Source organism: Pipistrellus kuhlii, unplaced genomic scaffold (genome assembly GCF_014108245.1).
Source record: "Pipistrellus kuhlii isolate mPipKuh1 unplaced genomic scaffold, mPipKuh1.p scaffold_m20_p_3, whole genome shotgun sequence".
NCBI classification, from domain to species: Eukaryota; Metazoa; Chordata; class Mammalia; order Chiroptera; family Vespertilionidae; genus Pipistrellus; species Pipistrellus kuhlii.
In genome coordinates this window covers 125,858,842-125,877,899 of record NW_023425529.1, presented here as the reverse complement: position 1 = coordinate 125,877,899, position 19,058 = coordinate 125,858,842, and the positions used below count along the sequence as shown (strand labels likewise).

General features: G+C 34.2%; 1 protein-coding gene across 4 annotated transcripts in view; it reads left to right on the top strand.

The window, feature by feature from the left end:
* The window catches only part of PCDH9 (protocadherin 9), a 900,785-nt gene that overhangs the window by 330,630 nt on the left and 551,097 nt on the right, over nucleotides 1-19,058 (top strand). For 2 of the 4 annotated variants that reach the window (XM_036456726.2, XM_036456722.2), the window contains exon 3: nucleotides 11,604-11,705. The exons of the other annotated variants lie outside the window; for them this stretch is intronic. In XM_036456726.2, coding sequence (XP_036312619.1) covers nucleotides 11,604-11,705 — 102 coding nt within the window. The remainder of the gene's footprint in view (nucleotides 1-11,603; nucleotides 11,706-19,058) is intronic. 4 annotated transcript variants of the gene reach the window in all.

The following is a 19,058-nucleotide window of genomic DNA, read 5'->3' as shown; positions in this document are numbered from 1 at the left end:
GTGATGACAGCGCGGTGCGGGCCACATTGCAAGGCCTGGTGGGACGGATTTGGCCCGCGGGCCTTGTGTTTGACACATGTGCCGGGGAAAAGTTAAATTTTGCTCTTTAAAGTGCTCTATAACTGAATTATTACAGAATATTTCAGATTATAGGATTAATTTAAAAATCTTTCTCTAATGATGTACAAAAATAAACACAAATTAGTATTGATGGTTTTATTTTCTGTTTATCTTAGAGCTCTGGGTAATCAAAATAGTAAGAAAAAAATACCATAAGAATAGTCTAGCAGAAAGTTTTCTTTATTGAAAAACTTCTACTCGTTCTTGTCATATCCTTATCTTATAAGGTTGAATTAACAATATTTTGTAAAAACTTAAAGCTGTGATAGAACCTATACTAATAAAAAGGTAATACACTAATTAGACTTGATGTCTTCCAGACAAAGCCACAGTGTAGAGGGCTGAACCAGAAGAAGGAGAGAGCAGTTAGGGGTGATCAAGCTTGCAGGGGAAGAAGTTAGGAGCTTTGGGCAGGCAGGCAGAGGTATTTGGGTGATCAGGCAGCAGGCAGGTGAGTGGTTAGGAGCCAGCAGTCCCACATTGTGAGAGGGATGTCCCAGATTAGAGAGGGTGCAGGCCAGGCTGAGGGACTCCCCCACCCTCATCATGCATTTCATGCTCTAGGCCTCTAGAACAAATATAAGATCACAAAGAGACATGCTTTGGTATTATTGAATTCTAAGTTAAGAAGCAATAAATATAATGTGTCTATTTCTCTTTTTATAAATTTATTTTCTTTAAATCATTACTATCTTGATTTGCAAGTGGATTCCTATTACCAGTCTTGTTTTATAAAATACATATTTAAAAAATACATAGAGAGGAAGGGAAAAGGAGAGAGATAGAAACACCAATGATGAAAGAGAATCATTGACTGGCTGCCTCCTGCACGTTCCCCACTGGTGATGGAGTCCACAACCCAGACATGTGCTCTGACCGGGAATCAAACCTTGACCTTCTCATTCATATGTCCACTCTTAACCACTGAGCCATGTCCACCAGTCCATTATCAGTATTGTTAATATGAAGAGTAAATTTTATAAAATATTTTCTATATATTATTCTATCAATTTTAAATATTACTCTCCTCTATTTTATAAAACTACCATGAATTTAAATATTAATCCTTATTTATTTAGAGTAAATAAATCTATTTTGATATCATCTCTATATATAAAAGCCTAAGTGACCATTATGACTGAACAACCAGAATGACCAAAATGACCAGAAGACCAGTCACTATGACACACTGACCACCAGGGGGCAATGTTTGGTGGCATGGTGGTGAGGGGAGGAGGAGGTGGGGAGTCAGGAAACTGTGTAGTGGTGTGTCACCAGCATCCATTCCTTCCACACCCAACCCGCTGATTGTCGTCTTCTCTCTGGACCCTTCTGGGCAATTCAGGTCTTGGGCTGGGATGGGGAACCAGAGATGGGTGTTGGATGATATGGCCCCTTTCCCAGGGTGTCCAAGGGCCAGCTCCCTCCTCAGGGCCAGTGGCCAGCCTCCCATGCTCCGTCCCTACCCCTGGCTGACCAGCCTCCCACAATCTCTCCCCATGGCCAGCAGTCCCCGATTGGCCCAGCCCCAAATAGGCCTTGCCTCGATGGCCCTGATCACAGACCAGGCATAGAGACCTCACTTATGCATGAATTCATGCACCAGGCCTCTAGTTGTATAATAAAATAATTGTTACCTGACAAAGAACTATCATTCTGTATTCTTCTAAAGAACAGGGTGTAGAAAACAAAACAAACAAAAAATATTTACTGTATGGAGAGTCCATCACTACACACCTGAACTCCCTCATATCTTAGGCTTATATAACTTTTCTTTGATACCAGTAAATGGGGCATATGATAAACTAATATGTTGTTCTCTAATAAGTCAGTTTTAGCACTATGTATTTGGCACTCTTTCATAACTTCCCAAAATTTCTAACCAACTCAAATGGTAAACTGACTTATCTATTCTTAAGCATGAATTACCTAGAATGAAAATGAAACTCATCATTTTCCTTTTCTGAAGTCTTTCAATTCAATCTGGAAACATAAATAAACTCATCTTTAAATCCAACTGAACATATCTAAAACAGGACCTCTTTAATTATGTTTGGAATTTAAAATATTTTTAGACAATCTATTTTTGTGTACTGAGAAGGATTTAGTTTTTCTTTCTCTTCAAAATATGAATACAATTAAGTGAAACAGATATAAAAAGTCTCAGGGATTTTATAACAACAAATAATATGATGAACTACAAAATAAATGTCTGACATAAAAGCATAGAATGCATAATTCTGATTAACCATGGCAATGAAAGTTTCTGATGTCATATTTCTTAAAATATGTTTTGACAGAAGTTAGTATCTCTCTTTAAATGTCTAAGGACTTGCAAAGGCCTGTATTGCCTGCATCCATTTATTTAAAATACAGAATTAAGTTGCAATGAACAATGCCTACTGGCATTAATAGAGCTTTGCCCAAGCAATATAGCATATAATCCTTTGGTAATTTAAAACCTTTCAATGTGTTATTGCTTTGTGAAATGGCTTTACAGTAAGGTAATAATACAAGGAAGGGAACAATGGAGAAATTGTAAAGTATAGAACATTAGTGTTTGAAGTATACTTTCTGAGGGATTTTATTTCTGTGCATGCCTATAGCAACTGGGTCAAAAGAGGTGCATAAAACTAGTATACCATCCATGAACCATTTAAGGAAAATGTAATGTGCACAGAGCAGCTAAGATTTGTGGTCCTCATAAAGATGGTTTTTCATTGCTCTTCCTTGGTGAGTAATGACCTAAAGTTTTATCCAGTTTACCTATATTAAGTTAGAGACTTAGTAGTAATTTCTTACAAAGGGATTTATGTCTGGGTGTGAGGAAATATGTGGCCTTACACATGTAGTTATTCATTTAGCAAGATTCTGTTCATCCTTATGCACCTGCCACCCCAGAGCCTCTACCTTGACAACTCTTTGGCACACTCAACATTCAATTCTCAGAGGGCTGCTCTCTGGTTGCACAATTAGAGGGAACCTAATGAGTAACATGATATAGGGTGCTACTATTAAATCCTTAATTGAATTATTCCAAATCCTACACAATTTCAAACTTACTCTTTCCTTTCTCCCCTCTCTAACTAAATGTTATTGAAAAAAGGAGACAAAATTCAGCCTAATATAAGCATTTTCAAAAATGGAATAATTATTTTTGGAATACTAGTATATCTCTATTTCTATTTTTGACTTGTGAATAGTCCCTTAACAAAAGCCTTGAAAGTCATTGCATAGGAGGAAAAGCAACTGAGCAAGCATTCTCAGGAAATGGACACCATACAGGATTGCTAAAACTTTTTAGTAACCAAAGATATTTATGGCAATAAAATGGTTTCAAATACCACTTAAGCAATAATACAAAAGATAAAGCAATATCTTGGTTATGATACTTGGCATCTATACATTTCTTTAAATTGTTACAATTGTTTGAAAAATGTCAGCCAGTCTATAATGGAGACCATTAAATTCTGGAGTAACATATGCAAAAGGAATTCCTAACCAAAGAAAAAGAAGTATATGTTTCATCTGGTACTTCAGCTTAAGCAACTTACTGAATTTCTTCAGACATTAATTTTACATTTTTAGATATTTTTTCCATTTTTTTTACTTAGATGTGTTAATATTAGGATAAAGTAGTCCTAATATCTTAACTGTTTTAGAACACAAGTGAAATGTATGTCATGAAACAGTGAATTGAGGTAAATGTTATACTAATGCTTTAAAAGTGACCTATTTGCAACAACAAAGTGCACAATAAGAATTACAACTTAGTAGCTGTTAATATCACTTGATCATGCAGAACTATAATTGAGGAACACCAATTGGTCTATTCAATGGTCAGTGCCAGAAGTGTATTTATCTTTTTATCAATCCCACATGGCACAGCCAACTTCTCACTTTCATTGAGCAGTAGTCTGGCTAGTCTCTCTGCAAACCTGGGATTAAAGGGGAAGGCTTATTGCTACAGCAGAGGAAGTTCTATGGTGGAAGGGAGGAAAGGGGGTATATTAGAAAAATGAAAATGAGGGAAAAAGGTCTCTGGACTGAAAGAATATCTGGAATGGAAATTGTGAGAAGGATAGAGGAGAATTTCCACCATGTGAGAAGGGATAGCAGTTAGTTCATGGAATTTGGAAGCATATCTGGGTAAACTTATATACAAAAGTGTCTGCTGCCCTGAAAAAATCACGAGGGTGGACTTGGCAAAGTCTATAGAAAGGAAAGGTTGCAGGTCAAAGAAGTTGAACAGGGGGACTTTTTTTTTCATATATGCAATAGGTAGATGCAAATGGATCCACTTAGGTAACATATCACTGTATGGAAGTTTCTTCCCAACATGAGTTTTTAAGGGTCCAGTTGGAGAAACAAAGCATGATGGCTAAACCCACTGCTTTCTTTGATGCTGCTACTACAAATACTCAGTCTATGGCACTAATGGATTTTATTTTTGGGATAGCACTTGTGATGAAAATGCAGGTCTTGGGAAAGCTAATTTTGCAATGATTTTATCTGTTGGAGACAAAATGAAACAAAAAAGAAAACAGATACAAAGAATTTTTCACACAGATAATTAGAAAACAAAACAATCTAGGTAAATATGTCTTTGTAAAAGTCTTGCATTTATTCATATATTCTTCCATTTCACTTGAAATATACAGAAAATAGTAATGCTCTAGGCACTACATTTTATGCTGGAGATACATTATCAATAGGAGGATTCCTTTTCCTCATGAGGTGAGAGAAAGTAGAACTATATGTACAAGAAGTAGAGAATGACCTTTTTGGCTATAGTACTATAAAAGAAAAGCAATCATGTCCCTCACATGGCTTTAGAAAACCATAATCAACAGGAAGAGGAAGACTTACCTAGAATCAAGTCAGAAAGAACTTTACACCTATGTAGAACATTTATTTCCAAAGATGCACAATTATGGTTTCTAAAGCCCTTTCATAATTATTATCAATAATCTCCTTGTTGTGGATGAAGCAAAATTTTTAAAATATGTTCTTATTGATATTAGAGAAAGAGGAAGGGAGAGAGGTAGAGAAATAGAAACATTGATGAAATTTCAATTGGCTGCCCTCTGCATGCCCATTTTGAGAATGGAGCCTACAATCAGGGTTTGTGTCCAAAGGAATCAAACTGGTGACCACTTGGTTCATGGATATAGGTTCAACCACTGACCCACACCAGCCAGGTGATGAAGCAGATTTTTAACAAAATCATGCTAATTCTTTTTCTATGTACTGACATGTTTTCAGGTATTTGAAAAATTCAAAGACAGTTAAGAGAAATAGGAAAAATACTTGTTTCTGGTACCCTAAATTAACATATGCTAATATTTATGTCTGCAATTTTTAAAGAAAAAGTATTCTTATTTTTAGAGAAGAGAGGCAAAACAACTAAAAAAAGAAAGACTTCCTGTATACTATAGATACAGTTGATATTTCTTTTAAATATTTTTGTAGTTCCCCTCCTTTTTTTCTCATTCTACTTTAATAATCTCTATCTTGAAATTTATATGTATTTTAGTACTCTATATTTCTGTGATTTGACTAGCTATTTATGTGGATTGGTTTTAAAATATATATTGCATCTTCATTTTAAGTAAAAATATATATTACCCATGCTGACTACCTACATGTTCAACAAAATCTGATGGGAATTTTCACTTTGTTTTCGAATATATTTAGTGATGACAGACAAATAAACCAATGGAGAAGGACATCTGTATAATAGAAGCCTAAGTAACCTTTACAGTGGAATGACCAGAGCAATTGGTTGCTATGATGCACACTGACCACCAGGGGCAGACACTCAATGCAGGGGCTGCCCCCTGGTGATCAGTGTACTCCTACCGTGAGATCACAGCTCAGACAGAAACCAAGCTCACAGCTGTTGAGTTTAGTGGCAGTGGAGGGAGCTTCTCTTGGCTCTGTGCAGCAAGGTGCAGCAAGCAGGCAGGCTGTAAGGAGTGAGGGGTCCAGGACTGGGAGAGGGATCCTGGACTGCGAGAAAGTGCAGGCCAGGCTGAGCGGGGACCCCTCCGCAGCCCAGAATTTTGTGCACTGGGCCTCTAGTAGAGGATATTAGAGAGATGGTAGATACAGACTCAAGGCTTCCTGATTTGAGACAGAGTTTTAGGACTCTCAATTATTGGAACACATTTTTACAAATGGTAAGAACATAGTAAATGAATCCCTTAAAATATGAGCTTTATCAGTTAAAATAATACATGCTTTGAGATGAACATGTGTATGAATGTTCTAAGTGTTCTGCCCTTGTCTGCTTATAAGTGAGATATTGCCCATGTGTCTAATTGAGAATGTATTTAAAAGTGAGGGGCCATTGGAGAACATACTTACTGAGAAAATACTCAGGCCTCATCTTCTTCAGACTTTGCAGTTTTTTAAAAAAATTTTATTATTTTTTTATTGATTATGGTCTCACATAATTGTCCTTATTCCCCCATTCCCATCCCAAACCCCTCCCTAGATATGCTGCCCTCTCCAACCCCCGTTGTCCATGGCACTGGCTAGGCCCATATGTATGCACACAAGTCCTTTGGTTGATCTCTTCCCCTTGCCCCATCCTCCCTTACTTTCCCTCTGAGGTTTGAAAGTCTAATCGCTGGTTCTCTTTCTCTGAGTCTGTTTTTGTTCATCAGTCTATGTTGTTCATTATTTCCTCTAGATGTGTGAGATCATGTGATCCAAGAAATACCCTTGTAAGAACCTAAACTGCAACAAGCCATAATGGTTACGCTGAGAGGCAAATGCAATCTGTAGTGAGTTCCTTTCTGGGCCAACAGTTCTTTTGCATCCCAATTTCAATGCCAGATAGTTCCTTATATGTCCATGCCAGCCATGATATTTCAGATCTGGTTGGTGGACAAATGGTGGTAATGCAGGTCCGCCCATCTCTGGTTTGGTCCTGGGCATCCTTCATCAACCCGCAGCTGCTATCTGCTGGTACACTGAGGCATCGTCAGCATCTTCCATCTCTGAATTGCATCTCTTCTGGCTTTGCAGTTTTAACAATAACAACAACGCAAACAGTTAAACTATTCCATAAAGAGAACATGAGAAGTAAGAAAAAACCCATTAGTTAATGTTGCCTAGGAAAGGTGATGACATAGGTGATACAGAAGGAAGAAGTTATCAAGGTATAAAGCAAGATGAGGACTGAGAATTGACCTTTGAGATGCTAATGTGGACATCATTGGTGATCAGGACAGAGCAGTATCAGGGGCATGAGGTGGTGAGAATTTGATACATGTGGGCTCTCCAAAGAGATGAATGGAGAGACCTTACAGACAGCAAGTGCAAATGGCTCTTTAAAGTAGCTTCTTCCTGTAAATGTGAATTTCTTATCAATCTCCAGGGCATTTGTATAAAAAGTTTTACAACTCTTTATAAAAGGGCTTCTTAAAATGGGTAGGAAAAATTTTTCAGATGGAGTAGTTAACAACTAGAATTGTTATTTATTATAAAATATAGAACAAAAAAGTGCAAGGCTACTGCCTCTATAATGATTGCACACAATTTATAACAGTGCTATTAATTCTTAGCAAACAGCATTGATTTGTAAGAAGGTGGAAGGAGGAGTAGAATAACAGGGCATATTGCTGCTATAGACTTGGGTGGAAAACATAAAGAACAAATCCTGTTTTAGCAAAGAAAACAGCGGTGTCATTTATTTTTGTGATTATTTTCATAATACTTTTGTTGCTTTTACTACTATTGATATTTTTCTCTTGATATCATGGCTGTGAAATGCTTTCTTAGAATTCTGTGTCAAAAATTAAAGAGCTAATATCCCTGGTAATGAGGCAGGTTTGAGCAGGTATTTCTATAGGTAGTTAAGGACAATCTCTCAGGAACTGCAATGGATGTTATGGGGGAGAAAAGTCATATCTATGCATTTAAATAATGACTATCAATTGTAGGTAATGGAAAACTTCAAATTGATTTTAAAGAAAGAACAAATGTATTTATAGTGATTTCCTTTTAAAAAAAAATCCCCACCAAGAACGTTTTTTATTGATTAGTTTAGAGAAGGAAGGAGAGAGAGATAAAAACATTATATGTTTGAGAGAAACCTCCATCAGTAGCCTCCTATAGGAGCCCCCAATCTTGGTATGTGTTCTGATTTGGAATCAACTGGGCCGCAAAATTTTGGTGCACAGGACAACATGCCAACCAACTGAGCCACACAGGGCAGGGCTACAGTGATTTCCATTAACCTGACTGCTGTTATTGAGTTCTGGACCTCTCAAGTTTGATTTACATATATTTTCTGCAATATCAAATCTGACTAAGTAAATCTAACTTAACTATAATTTATTATAGAATTATTCACATCGAATTTGGCAAACAATTTTTAGTTGGTGAAATATTGTTGAGATGGAGAGACTTGCCTGATTTCCACAGTAATATTTCAAATGCCCTCATTTTGCTTATATTGTAATCCCTTAGGTAAGTTAGGAGAGAGGGAATACTCATCCTTGGTATCTCCGATGTTTATAAAGCACCTTTATTTGGTAGTCATTAGTTGGTAGTCATTTTTTATATAAAGTCTAATTCTGTAATTGTTTGTCATTGCGTCTACTGTCAAATTTAATGCATCAATAATTTCTGTCCCCATTCTCAAATTTGTCATCACATACTTTACAGTTAAAGCATTGTCAAACTCACAGGCCAAAACATGGGAATTCATATACTTGTCTTTGCGTATGCTATTCCTTCTGGCATGGATTCATGCTGAGCATGATTCCCTTCCAGGCTCATTTTTCAAGACTTTGCTCATGTGTCATGCCCATGAGTCCAGTCATTCTTTCTTCTCTGCCCCTTAGATACCCATGCATACCATTTCACAGTTTTACAAATTGTAGTGCTGTTTGTTTCTATACATTGTTTCACTGTTAGAATGAGGTTATTACAAATAGTAAATGCCATATCTGGGTGAACCAATAAAATTTTGAAACATCGAAAGCATTCGGCAAATGACTAATAAAAAATGGATAAACAGAGTGTAATATGTAAATAAACAAGCAAATTAATGGACCCATAAGGCAGATATGGCAGAATAGTAATTGCCTAAGTTTTGTCACTTAGGGTGCATTTCCCTGGCAAATTTTTGCACAAAGGGCATTAGATACCTGTGAACCTTTGTCTTTCCCACCTATTAAAGAAGGATCATGTTTTCTACCTCTGCAGAGGGTTGTTGTAGATAATATATAAAATCTTGTATTTGTAGGTATAAAGTATTGAAATATACTGGGTTGTATTTTGTTCAGATTCAGAGGCATTATGAAATATGTCCATGAAAAAAACAGCACCTAGTCCATAATGGGTTAAATAAGTTAAAGGAGGAAGTGAGAACAAAATTTACTATTAATGTCTTGAGGGCCAGATTAAGAAATGTTAACCTTAACCCAGGGATCTCAACTCTGACTGCACATTAGAATTGCCTGGATATTTAGAAACTATTTTTGCCTTAGCTATAAATTTCTCCAGTGTGAGTTGGGATTTAGTCATGAACATTTTTTGGAACTCCCCAGGTAATTCTAATACAGCCAGGGTGTGAAGCCACTGCTGGGCCACAGAAATTGAGAAAATGTTTCTAGGGAGAAAAACTGCATAATACATGAGATGTTTTTAAAAGATTAATCAGCTGAATAGATATGAGGAGAAGCTAGGGACAGGAATTGAATGATTAAAATGTCTAGGAACATCACAGATGAAAATAACTGTTTTAAGATCTAAACATTTTTTTTTGAAAGCTAAGGAAGTCAGTGATGAGAAATATCAGAAAGGCCTTCATAATTAACAGTGAAGTGGTTTAGACAAGCTTAGTGTCATTCTAAGAATTAATATTGGCAGAGCAGCATTTTACAAACTACATGTAAAAGTTGCTTAGGTTGCAAGCAGAGGTTAAAATGACAATTGCCATTAGTTTAGTTACCCGTAAGGAGTTCCTAAGGGAGGTAAGTTTTGAACAGGATTGATGGATATTGTTTGTGGAGAGGACAGGCATAAAATAACGTTTTTCATGCCAAAAGTTTCTAATATAGTTTTGGGTTTGAAAGTCATGGCTTCCTAATCTTCCATATTGCTATTTCTCTTAACAAACAAACAAACAAAAATACATGGTAATTGATATATTAAAAATCTAATGAAGAATATCCTGGAAATCTTTTTAATTTCTTTGCCCCTTTTATGGCTTTAAAATTATTTCAAAATAATTATGAAACACTTAAAAATATAATTCATTTTTAATTGTATTTAAATATAAAAACTGGTAGTCTCTAAATAAGAGTATACCAAACTCAATGTATTAAAGTCTACAACTTATTATAAAACATCTTTATTATCCATTTTATAACAAATTATTCTTTGGGATGGGGAAAGTTAAATTTAATTAGTGGATAGAAAGAAAATGCAACATACTAGTTTGAAAAAAAATATTGTTTTTCCTACTTACGCCATAAAATTCTGTGTGCTTGTTGCAGTCTTATGGGAGATGAATGGTTATATAACAATGATGAATCCATATTGAAGCGCTACAATATCTTTTATTAAAGAAATCTTAGAAACACCAATGTGATGTTTAATAAACAGTCAATGGCAATGCTTCTAAATACTCCTTGTCTTGAATCTAACAAGAGATTTAAGGAAGAAGAAAGTAGGGTAATAGAAAGTACATGTCTTATTTTTACATAAATACTCATGAGGAATATTGAAAAGAGTCATGTTAGTATTTTAACAAAGAAAGGCCAAGTCATAACTCAATAGCTTATGTTTTACAGTTCATATTTATTTCCAAATGAATTATTTTAGTTAACCTGTTTTTAAATATATATATGGTGCAGGAAAAAAGTGAAGCAATATTTTTAGACCTTAAACTTTTTAGTTTTTAATTTTTATCTATTTCAAATGCATCATTTATAAAGGCCATGCATGTGGGAGACAGGGTATGGAATATGGTCCCAGAAAGCTGGGTAGCAGCCCAGCCTGGTTAAAATATTTGTATGCTTTATTTTCATCATCTATAAGTGGAAATGATATTGATGTCACAGGTTAACATAATGTGTGTATATATATATATATATATATATATATATATATATATATGAGAGAGAGAGGATTAATCTCTCACACATAGTAATATATGAGGTATTAATGACCTTAGCTATTAAATATGTTTTAGAAACTAAAATCATAAGCATAATAAATCAATATTGCATTAAAATAGTAAAAATAAAATTTATTTTATTTTTATTCATCCTTGTTTTATTTTTATCTTTTTTTTTAATAAAGGCTCAATATCATTGAGTGTATGTGCCTATGAGTGTAGAGTCAACCAGTGTTAATTCAAATTGTATTCCTTAATTAGTTTCTTAGCAAACAACCATGTCTCTCAATAGACACTCTAAATGTGGAGTAGTTTGTCACAATTATTTGGTAATCTCTTTCAGTGTAACTCACACAGCAAAAGTGACAATATTCCTGTCACTCCTCAGAAATGTCCCAGCTCCGCGGGTTTCCACATGCAGGAGAATGAAGAAAGCCATTATGAGGTATGCCACATCTCCATAGAGACCATGCTAGTACTGAGGAACTTGCATTTGCATAGTTATTTTAAATACTATAAGTAATTATAGTTTACTTATAAATGTGTTCTTTGCTGATCTTTTTATGTCCATACTTTTATACTAGTACATTTTTACCAATTTTAAGTATACAATTTTGGGGGGAGGGGAAAAAGCGAACAATCATCTTTTCATTCTTTAGTAATGGCCCAACTATTAAATATAGTATAGTGTTCTTGTCATCGGATGCAAAGTGTTGATTTTTACTTGTTTTAGAGAAAGTAATAGGAGTCGTTTTTGGTTTTTTTCCTGTTATATTTTTAAATTATTATTATTATGTGAGTTAAAAGATACATCTTTAGTTGAAAGATTGATTTACTTCATCTTCTACATTCAAAGAAGATGGGCAAAACAATGATGTTTAAAATAAACAAGCTGAATTGGAATTTTCATTAATATTTGCATTTTCTTTACCTTTTTTTTCTCAGCTTGAACCTTTATTTCTTTGTATTTTGATTTTAAAAGAAGAGTCTTTGCTTTAGCCACTGTAAAATGTAGACTTACTTCCTTTCTGCCTGTTATTTTAACATGGCTTGATGGAAAAATCTATATCCTTTCATTAAAAAAAGTGCTATAAAACACATAACATTTACCATTGTAATCATTTTTTAAGTGTAAAGTTAGAAAGGTTAAGTTATTGAACAATAAAAGATCTGTATTTGTAGGAAATGTGTTTTAAGTTTTAAGACTTAACTATAATATTAATGCATACATTTTTGTTTCACTTATTTTCCACAACTATTAATATAACAGCATGTAGACAGATGAATAGATAGGTAGGTAGACATATAGATGATAGATAGATAGATAGATAGATAATATATGTATGTGTGTATTAATGTATATTCTAGTTTTTCATTGAAGCTAGGTGTGTTTTTTTTTTTTTACCATTCCCTTAAAGTTATAGAAAATATTTTGATTATTATTAGCAGAAAAGGGTTTTTTTTTGTACTTGTTTTTGCCAAGTATAGGGATCTATTATATCATTTTCAGAAGCATTGATAGTAATATAAGTCTGACACACTATTTTGATTAATACAAATTGTATTGATAGGAAACTTCTTTATGTACAATCCATTAATTGAGGTAGAAAAGGGCAAAATGATAATTTGTAAGTTTTATCTGCTAATTTGTCATCCACATATTTTTCTTTATGTTTATATGAATCTAAATATTAAAAAAATCTTTCTGAGGTACAGCATATATTCATTTTCTTATTTTGGTTTTATTTTTGTCTTTATCGCTCTTTTATCCAAAGTCTTATTCACATGACAGTTGAGAGAAGAAGCATAATTTTTTAGCCCTTTAGGATTTTTCATCATCATCATGTATATTTTAAGTGTCTAAAAGACAGGAGTTTCTTCCATTAGTTACCCTTAATTCATCCAATAATAATAATGCAATAACCCTTACTCCGTTCAATAATAAATAAGTTTTATCCATAAATAAAGTCACATACATCTTTACAAAGCCTACCATAAATATTCTGAAAGCCATTGAAATCCAAGTAGTTTTCAATTTCTAAGAATATATATTAAATATATCTTATTGATTTTTCACAGAGAGGAAGGGAGAGAGATAGAGAGCTAGAAACATTGATGATGAGAGAGAAACATCGACCAGCTGCCTCTTGCACACCCCCTACCAGGGATGTGCCTGCAACCAAGGTAGCAACCAAGGTACATGCCCTTGACTGGAATCAAACCTGGGACCTTTCAGTCTGCAGACCAATGCTCTACCACTGAGCCAAACCGGTTTCGGCAATTTCTAAGAATTATATTTTTATAACATTTATGCCTGTGTTTTTTGAGTAAAGAAGCTCTACTACCCAGACATCTGATTGCTCAAGATGCTCTGGGAAAACGGTTTACTGAAGATTACCTTATTTTTTGTAGAGAATTTGAAAGATTGATAATGAAAATAGTTTTCTAATAGCCATGTGTTTTTATCCCTAGGTATTATATAAATCCAAAAGCACACATCAGAGTTTGTACAGGTTTATTTAATTTAAGTTCTAGGCAATGTTGACAAGAAAAAAATGATACTCAGAGCTATGATATTAATTTATTAGTATATTACCATTCAAATGATCTAACAACAAAACAATTAAACCTACAGTGATATATTTCTAAATAAAGTACACAAAATTATTTTAGGAGTCTCTTATCTCACAAATTATCATTTAATCATATCTCAAGCCCTTTCTAGTCTGAATGATTTTAGACTAGGTCATCTATAAAGTCCTTTCTCTTTAGTGTACTCAATCAAGATGTTGACAACAACTAATACCTTTGGTGCATTTACCTAGCTTCAGGGTATATTTCAAACATCTAATTTTTTTTTTTTTTTTTTTTTTTTTTTTTTTTTTTTACTGATTTCATAGAAGGGAGAGGGAGAGAAATTGAAAGATCAATGATGAGAGAAAATCATTGATTGGTTGCCTTATTCCCAGCCCACATTGTGGATTGAGTCTGTAATCCAGGCTTGTGCCCAGACTGGAAATTGAACATTGACCTCCTGGTTCATTAGTTGACTCTCAACTACTGAGCCACAGGGATTGGGCTATTTCAAACATTTTATGTGCATATTAGGCAATCATTTACATTTATTCCTTGATTATTTAAAACTGCTCTTAACCATGATATGACTAGTTTCTTAAGTATATGTTTTTTAAATGCAGAGTGATAATCTCTGATGTTTGTTATAAAATAAAACCTAATGATAGAAGAGATGCCAGTTCCGGAGTTACATAAAGTATCATAGGAGAAAGAGTTTAATATAAATGTTTAATATCTGCAAACCAGTAATAAAGTTTTAATAACCTGTTTCTTAAAAGTTATTAATATAGTATTAATCATTCTTAAAATTAATAACAAAAGGTAATTATAATATATAAATTGGTGCCTGCAGTATGCTCTTATTATTTTTTATTTTATTGAATAATGTGCTAAGCCTGGTTAATGAATATATATTACTAATTTTTTACTTTCTTACAATTTAATCTTTTATCCTTAAACAGCTTAATAAAGTAAAAGAGGAGGATTTTGTTGTTTTTATCATAACAATATTTAATTTAATTCTACTCAGTATTTGAGTGGATCTCATTTTGCATCAATTGACATTGATTAATATGAATGAATTTATTAAATTTGTATTATGACATTAGATACAAAATAATACCAAGGTTGATATGACTCACAAGGTTTTAATCACTTTTAATTTATTATTCTTAGCATATCACTCTTAACTTAGATATAACAATTATTGTTTATGGAGAAATGTTAACATCAGGTATTGGGCAAATTTTGCTCCGGACATTATTCTAAGCACTTCATATGCATTATCGACCTTTATCTAATCTAAGATATTATTGAGTACTTCACTTAGGGCAGTAAACCCACCATTAAATATACAGATGATGTATTGCATACCTGAAATTTATATACTTTTATTACCCAATGTCACCTTAATAAACTTAATTTAGAAAACATGCTTCATGTACAACTAGGAAAAAAATGTATCAATTAAGCTCTGATAAGTTATTATTAATGATTCTATATGTATCCTCTGCTTTAAGATATATTAAAATATAGACAACACAGCCGAAACCGGTTTGGCTCAATGGATAGAGCGTTGGGCTGTGGACTGAAAGGTCCCAGGTTCGATTCCGGTCAAGGGCATGTACCTTGGTTGAGGGCACATCCCCAGTAGGGGGTGTGCAAGAGGCAGCTGATCGATGATTCTCATTGATGTTTCTAACTCTCTATCCCCCTCTCTTCCTCTCTGTCAAAAATCAATAAAATATATTAAAAAATAAAATAAAATAAAATATAGACAACACATATGTTATCATTGTTAAAATATAGCTCATTTAATCCTGACAACAACTTCATTAGACATATTGTTTTTTTTTTCCATTTTGCAAATGGAAAATGAGGCATGCAAGATTTACATAAACTTTCCAAATTAACACAGATAATAATTTAGTGGAGCTGAAATATAGACACAACAACATGGCTTCAGAAAATTCAAGGTTAACTGCTCTGTGATAGTTTTTAAAAAAGCACAGGCTCTTTATCAAGGACCATAGAGATTACATATTCATACATCTGACATGTAACTTAAAGATGAGAAAGTTGGGGTAGCTTGCCCTATGTCACAGAACTAGCTAGTGATAGCCTATAACCAGATTAGAAGTGCATTCAATCTTTCTAGACAAGTGTCTAAGAAAGTGGTTCAAATTTGAAACGTTTCTGAAGTTTGATTTAAAATTTAAGCTATCATGTTTAACTTTTCTCTTTCTGGCAGGCCTTCTGTCCTTGGGTACACAAAGCCCCATAATGGTTAAAATAGAAGCAAAGGAATCAATAAGTGCACCTTGTTTTCATACCATAGATGCATATTCCCTTCACTACACATCTGTGAGCTATATATTTTATTGCCATTTATTTCTAATATATTCAGATTGCCTTACCCATGAGACAGCATAGAAAAGAAGCAGACAGAGCGTTCAGCACCTATATTCTGCTGTCTGTAGGAAAATGTCTCACAGTTATTGGAATTCACACAAGACTGCATTTCAGTATGAGTAGCTGTTCCCTGACACTGTTTTTGATGCTTGAGGCAGAGTGTTTTTACAAAATGGTCTAGTGTTCAGTGTATGAATTTTTGAGATAAGAGTTTTTCCTTGTAGCAATGAAATCTGGAAATCAATGTCAGATGGAAATCTTAGCTCTAAGAGTTAGGGAGATTGGGGGAAGAGCTTTAAAATGAGTGTGAATTTCAGCCACCAGACTTGGAAAACATGGCACTTATTGCAAGTGTGAAATTCACAGTGCAGGTGGTGGGTGGAGATAGCCCAGGACTAAACCGCTACTCCACGTCTCTAGACCCAAACTGGGAAAGTCATTTTGACGAAGGAAATATTTCTGACCTTTTACAACAGTTTACAACACAGGTTTTGCTGGATTCAGAAAGTCTTAAGAAGTTATAGCTGATTTCACAAACATTCCAATTGTGGCACTTGATAAAAATATTTGATACAAAATATGTCAAATGGAGAGTGAGAACAGTGTGTCACAGGGAAAGGAACTAAACTTACAAAACTATTACTCCTGCTGTGTCTGTTATTTCACATTCACAGCCTTATTTAGGACAATAGTGTTCAGGTAAGTATTATTTCCCTCAACTGAGAATGAGATAATGGGCATATCCTCAGCTTGGACACACTGAGAGGTTTATGAGTACGCTGGGCTCGTGTTTGTAATGTGACTCAGAACACCTCTCTTTTAGTTAACATTACCAAATGTGGGAGGAACAAGATGGTGACACTGTCTGGTACTTTCACACAGAAAAGGAGAGATGTAAACCAAAACAATATTGCTTATATCTTACTTGATTTTGTTTTGTTCCCCCCCCCCCCCTTTCCTGGTCCCCTTTCTGCACTTATCACTGATAAAACTTACTGTAACTGACTATTGAGGGTCTATTAGGGGTGTCGAACTCAATCAGAGAAGGGGCCAAAATCTAAAATCCAGCCTAAATCGCTGGCCGAATGGTTTACTGAACAGTCATAAACTGTCATTGTGATGGAAACGCAGCGGAGTTCAGTGATGACAGCGCGGTGCGGGCCACATTGCAAGGCCTGGCAGGACGGATTTGACCTGCGGGCCTTGTGTTTGACACATGTGGAATAAACAGGACTTAAGATATTCATTTTACTATACATACTTAATTCTTTTTTGTTCCTGATGTCTTAGGTAGTGATATTACCCATTAACTTTTAATAAATAAATGTATTCAGTACTTAGAATAGGTATTACAGTTGATATCACCATATAAATTAAAATAATAGCTTTGCCATTTAGTTGTAATGTGTGTTATATTTGTGAGTAATAAAGGTTATTGATTTAAGAGCTTTTCACTAATAATACTAAATTAATTTACAAGCCAGATTATTTGTGTTTTTTTACTTCATAAGAACAAATGTTTTTCTAAACAAATGGGACTACATCAAACTAGAATATGTCTGCAAAGTGAAGGAAACTATCAACAAAATAAATAGGCCAGCTACTTAATGGATAACATATTTGCAAATGATACATCTGAAAAAGGGTTAAAATCCAGAATATATATAAGGAACTCAAATAATACCAACCCCCCAAAAAAAATTCACAAATAAACAACAACAACAAAAAACCACAATTCAGTTAAAGAATGGCTAGAGGAATTAATCATTTTGTTAGCAAAAAAATATAGGAGACAAACTGACATATGAAAAGGTGCTCTGCATCACTAATCATCAGAGAGGTGCACATAAAAACCACAATGAGATATCACCTTTCACCTGTCAGAAAGGCTATCATTAATAAATCAACAACTAACAAGTATTGGTGAGGATGTGGAGAAAAGGAAACTCTTGTGCACTCTTGGTGGGAATGCAGATTGATGCAGCTACCATGGAAAGCAATACAGAGTTGCCTCCAAAATTATAAATAAAGCTGTCATACAATCAGCAATCCCACCCTTAAATATTTATTTGAAGATAATGAGAACACTAATTCAAAAAGGTATATGAGCACCTATGTTTATTGCAAAATTACCAGTGATGGTTACAATATAGATGCAACCTAGATATTCATCACTATATGAAGATAAAGAATAAATATTATTCCACAATAAAAATAATGAAATTTTTCCATTTGCAATAACATGGATGAGCCTACAGGGTAATATACAAAATGAAATGTCAAACTTTTTTCTTTCCTTCCTTTCTTCCTTCCAAAATATCCCGCAAATATATTAGAGACACTTATATTATTGTATGCTGAATTCATCAAGCTGAGCATGCAAACATGTTTCTTTGTGTCTAGATGCTATTGTCTAAGGGTCATACTCTTATAATCAATGCTACTATATGGTATAAGCAGTGCTAAAGTGAGGTACGTTTCAGAATCAAAGAGAACACATAACAGCAGCAATTTAACCAATAGAAGAAAATGAGTACAATATTAATGTAAGACTTGAAGGAGCCTACCAGGTGAATGATCAGGAGTGGAGTGATATGTGGAGGTAGAAATATTAGTAGATTTCTCAAGTAGTCTGCATGTGTGAAGGCCAGGTGTTAGGAGAATGCATCATAGAGTTGAGAAAATTTCACTGGATATTTCTCTTTTCAATCAGAATTCTTTCCTGGTTTCATTATCCAGACCTCATCATGCATCAAAATGAAAAATTTTAAACCTTACATTACTTGATTAATGTGATATCTACATACATTTC